Raw genomic sequence first — 4,582 nt, forward strand, 5'->3', positions numbered from 1 at the left:
CAGCCCGCCCCCCGCGGCGCCCCTGCTACCGGGCAGCAAATGGCCAAGCAGGCAGGTCGCCCTTTTGCTGTGTTGACGCACGACAAATGACCTGTTGCCGTCGTGCGAGTGTCACCACCCGCAGTCGCTGCATGCACCCTTTTGAGGAAAGTGTGTGTTATTTGCCCAAATAGTCCCCACACACTAAACCCTTATGCATTTTGTTGTGCATAAACTTGCAGGATTTCTTGCAGCTATAAGTTTGCACAAATTTTTATTCATAATTGTGTCCAAAATGTGCATAATTATGCACACACTGTACATAGTTATATGCATAAAATTGAGCATAATGTTATGGCTGTATGAAATCCTGCAATAAGTCTTATGCACAACAAAGTGCATAAGGATTTCATGTGCACGGCACACGTTTGTTCGAAACCAGTACTCTATGGCATTGTTGACCTCGCGTGCTTTGATCTCGTTCAGATTTCTCTCGCAGTGCTGCGGTGGCCCTCCGCCACCCCACGCGGACCCATGGGGGGCGTCCCCTGAGCTCCCCGGGCCCCCCGGGCCCCTCCAATTAGCACGTGTTATGCCTTATGGTATCATTTACGGCGAAATTTTACGAGCCGTGTCCCGGCGGAGTGCCGCTGCGCGCCGTTCCACCTCTGCATGGCATGGCGGCCCGAGACGACACCATCAATATCCGTTTTTGCGCGCGACGACCAAAAAAATATTTCAGTTTTGTCCCCTCAAAATGATGTTGTGATATCCAATTTTCGTCGAGACTTAGTTCAATACTTTATTGCGCGCTCGAATCGATATGGATTACATTGATGATTCGCCCCGCAACGCGTTCGTTTCCCCCCCGCGAAAACCTCTATGTTGGGTTAAAAATTACAAAGAAAAAGTGTATCAAGAATGTACGTTGTGGCGACCGCCTGGGCGGTTTTGCGTGGGGGGATCGCGTTCCGTGGGTGTAATTAACTTCGGGCGCGCCCATTTCGTCTTTGTATCGACGGCTGCCTGTCGGGGGCGTGGGGGGCCGCCGTGGCGGGAAAGTAGTACTCAGGTGCTTGAAATAATCAAAGACGCCTCAAAGTGAGTTGTTTTGAGTTATGCGTGTTGTGTGTCTTTGGTGGTGTTGGTGGTGGTGGTGGTGGTGGTGGTCTGGTTGACGGCGGCGTGGCATTGACGGCGAGAACCACCGCCATATTAGGGCGCGCACCTCGCGGATGGTCTTGGCGATGTGCCCCTTCCTGGTCTGCACTCGCTCGCCGTAGTACTTGTTGATCTGGTAGATGAGCTTGGACTGGGCGGAGAGCATGTCTGCCGGGACCAGCATCTTGACGCGTCGTGGAGGAGGAAGAAGAAAGGTAATATCCAAAAGAGAGGCGCTGATGGTTAATCCAATTGAGGCACTGCTGCACAAACACACACAAACACAACGCGTAGGTTTCGCACTTTTTTTCCCCCGTGGATTTGCGTTTCGGTTGGCTTTGTCGCAGCCTGCCCCGGTGCGCGGGGAGGGACTACCGCGGCGGCGGGAACATGTTCTCGGCGGGTCGCTCGGCGGGTACCCGGTACTGTGCTGAAGCTGTGTCTCGCGCACGGCCTGCGCTCGCTCCTCGGGCTCGCCTTGCCTCTCGTGGACTGGAGGCCGGCCCGCCCGGCCAGGCCGGTCCTGGGCGCGTCCCGGGCTCCCGCGGCACGGCGGGGCGGGGCGGCGCGAGGAGGGGAGGGGGCGGCGGGGGGCGCCGCGGCGGGCCAATGCCAGCGACGCTGGCCCGCCATTGGCTGGCGCGCTCCGGGGGGAGGGGCGGGGCGTCGCGGGAGGGGCGCGGCGTCCGCACACCGTCCAGCCTCCTATCTCTCTCTGTCACTCGCTCGCTCTTGTGTGTTTCTATCCATCTCTCTCTTTCCCTCCGGGGTGTGGTGTATGTACGGAGTGACGTGAATGTATCGTGCGAGGGGCCCGGGACCCGGGTGCGGCTCCCGGCCCGGCGGGGGGTTGCGGCGCTCGGACCCGCGATATTTGTCATAGGCCGGAGGTATTTCTCATACCCGCGGCTCGACTCGCGGTGCGGTGCGGTGGCGCCGGAGGATCGCGAGGGTGGTGGGGCCCGGGTGAACACGGGTGAGCCCTTTTCACCTGCACCGGTGACGGGCTCGTGCACTGCACATGTTGCGGCGCCGCGACGAGTTTGTTTTTGGTGAGGAAAGAGGGGACAACGAACGCTGATACAGGGGCGGTAACGAGCGGGATCGCGATCGATCGATACTCTGGTATCGTTTTGACGTGGTTTCTCACCGAGTGTGATGGATCGAACAACATACTACTGGCGGACCGGCCGGCCTGTCAAAGCGCGGCGAGGAGCACGGGCAGCGGCTGGGATCTGATCCCGCTCGCGGAGTGGGACGAGGACGTGCACATGCACGGGGGACTCGGGGACGCCCTGGTGACGGCGATGGTATGGGGCACCTGCTTGCCTCGCGCCCCCCTTCTCGCTAACACATTGTTCGACCTCAATTTAAATATCCTCTACTTGACCTTTCTAAAACAACATTTAAAACACACTCCACAATTTATTTTTATGTTGTTTTTTTTGTTTTTGTTTTCGCGTTGCGAGGGGGATTGTCTGGGCGGAGCGTGGGGCGGCGTGGCTCTTTGGCTGGGGCATTGATCGCGGCGGCCAACAGCGACCTGCCCCCCGCCCCTTTCCCTTCTCCCCGCGCTCCCCCCCGTGTCTCAATCCACCCCCTCGGAGCCGCTGCCGTGGTGCCTAGCCTGGGCCCCAACTACACACCCGCCCCGCCCCGGAAACTTATGGGGGCAGCCCTCCGGGGCGTGGCGCGGCGTGGCGGGGGAGGGCTTAGCCGCGAAGGGCTGGCGCGGCAGGAGGATTTGGGACCGCGTATATGGAGCGCCATGATGCTGGCTCCCGGCCACGCGCACAAATAAAAAGAGGGAAAAATTTTTCGCGCCAAAGTTTTGTTCATGACTCTGTGCAGTTCTGGTTACGAGAAATACAGACCCCAACAGAATATATAGAACGTCGAAGGTCTGAGCTCATCGCCATAGCTGAAGTCGCCTGAAATTTCCAATTAAAGTTTCGTTATTTTCAGTTGTAGTTCATGAAAGTTGAGCCGAATTTTATCAAAGTTCATCGAAGTTCCGAAATAATACACCGAAGTTTATGCCTTATTATTATTTCCTCGTGGCGAGGCGGCTGGTGCGAGGCGGTGGTGGAACTCGCACATGTGCCTTGTATCCTCGAGAGACAACACACAACGCCGCACACGACAAGGAAAATGGACGTTTCCCGAAATTTGGCTTGAAGTACGACATCCGGTTTGGAGGCGGTGTACGTCGCCGTGGCCGCGGGACGCCCGCCCCCGCCTCGCGCCGCATCTGGAACGTATTTGGGGGCCGGACGGACGGCGGCCTCTGCTCGGCGCGCTGCTTTCGAGGTCTCGGCCCGACTTTACTGTAATCACTCCCGACAGCTCCCCCCGCGTCCCGCAGCCTCCCCTCGACGACTCGGCTGCGCGACGTCCCTTCCCTCCAAATTTCCTCTCCGAAACCCGTCCATTCCACTTGGGTTCGGGGACAGTCCGTCTCCCAGCTGGCCGCTCGCCAGAGCCTCATGCAGTGCAGCATAAGGCACCCTCTTCTCTTTCCATCTACGACTGTTTTGTCGTTTCCCCCGCATCAGCTCCCTCGCCGGTTGTCGTCGGGAAGGACAGACCGAGACCGAGCCGCCAGCCCGGGAGCGGGAGCCCCTGGGCGGGTGGGCCGGCCGCCCAGCAGCCGTGCCCGTCGGCTGCCTACCCCCGCGCGGGCCAGGGGCGCAGTCGGCGGCGTTGCAGTAAAGTCCTACGTTGTTGCAGCTGCAGCCGGAGGGCGATCGATCCCGTTGTCAACTCGAGCCCGCACTGTTTTAGTTTGATTGTTTCTGACAGTCACCGCCCTCGCCGCCCCAGTCCCTGCGAGTGCACTCGTCTCGACAGTGCTCGTCAGCCCCTTTCTGCTTGCCGCGGCCAGCTCTCTCTCTCTCCTAGAAGGCCCTGCTTGCCTGTCCCGCGGAGGCGGAGGTTCCCCTTCACGCCTCGCTCCCCCGGCCCCCGGGCGGCCCCCGGGTGGGCCCCGGGCTCGCCGTCGGCGCGCGCGACGTTGTGGAACAGACCGCAGACCCGCCGACGCCTCAGCCCCGCCACCACCACACTCCACCCGCTCCTCTGCTTCTGCCTGTGTTTCTTTATTCCCGTGTTTCCGAAAGTGAATCACACTCGTCGTGTACTATGTAACGCAACAGCGCGCGCGCCGCCGCGCCGTCAGTAAGGACGCCGCCGCCGGCAGCGGTTCATGTCTGCCTGCCTTTCCCCGACTCGGCGGGCATCTGCCTGTCGGGGAAGTGAAGCAGTGGGCTGTGTGGCTCTTCACTCTGCCGCCCCTTGGCCGGGCCGGCCGGTCATTCTCCTCCCCGACTGCTGTAAGGTGGCTGCGCGGGCCCCGGGCCAGGCCGCAGCCCCTCTTCTCACCCCCCCCCCCTCCGTCGCCGTGTCGTCGTCGCGGTGATGTGTGGCGTCGCGAGCCCCCCTC

The 4,582-nt window shown here is 60.5% G+C and overlaps 2 protein-coding genes across 4 annotated transcripts in view; one reads left to right on the forward strand and one right to left on the reverse strand.

The window, feature by feature from the left end:
* The window catches only part of LOC113209109 (protein mab-21), an 11,597-nt gene extending 9,932 nt beyond the window's left edge, over window positions 1-1,665 (reverse strand). The window contains exon 1 of the mRNA XM_026426466.2: window positions 1,208-1,665. Coding sequence (XP_026282251.1) covers window positions 1,208-1,324 — 117 coding nt within the window. The 5' untranslated portion in view covers window positions 1,325-1,665. The remainder of the gene's footprint in view (window positions 1-1,207) is intronic.
* Window positions 1-4,582, forward strand: part of LOC113211084 (neurobeachin) — a 293,174-nt gene that overhangs the window by 270,121 nt on the left and 18,471 nt on the right. The window lies entirely within an intron of this gene.

The sequence above is a fragment of the Frankliniella occidentalis genome, unplaced genomic scaffold (assembly GCF_000697945.3).
Source record: "Frankliniella occidentalis isolate FOCC.00 unplaced genomic scaffold, Focc_3.1 Scaffold80, whole genome shotgun sequence".
NCBI lineage: Eukaryota > Metazoa > Arthropoda > Insecta > Thysanoptera > Thripidae > Frankliniella > Frankliniella occidentalis.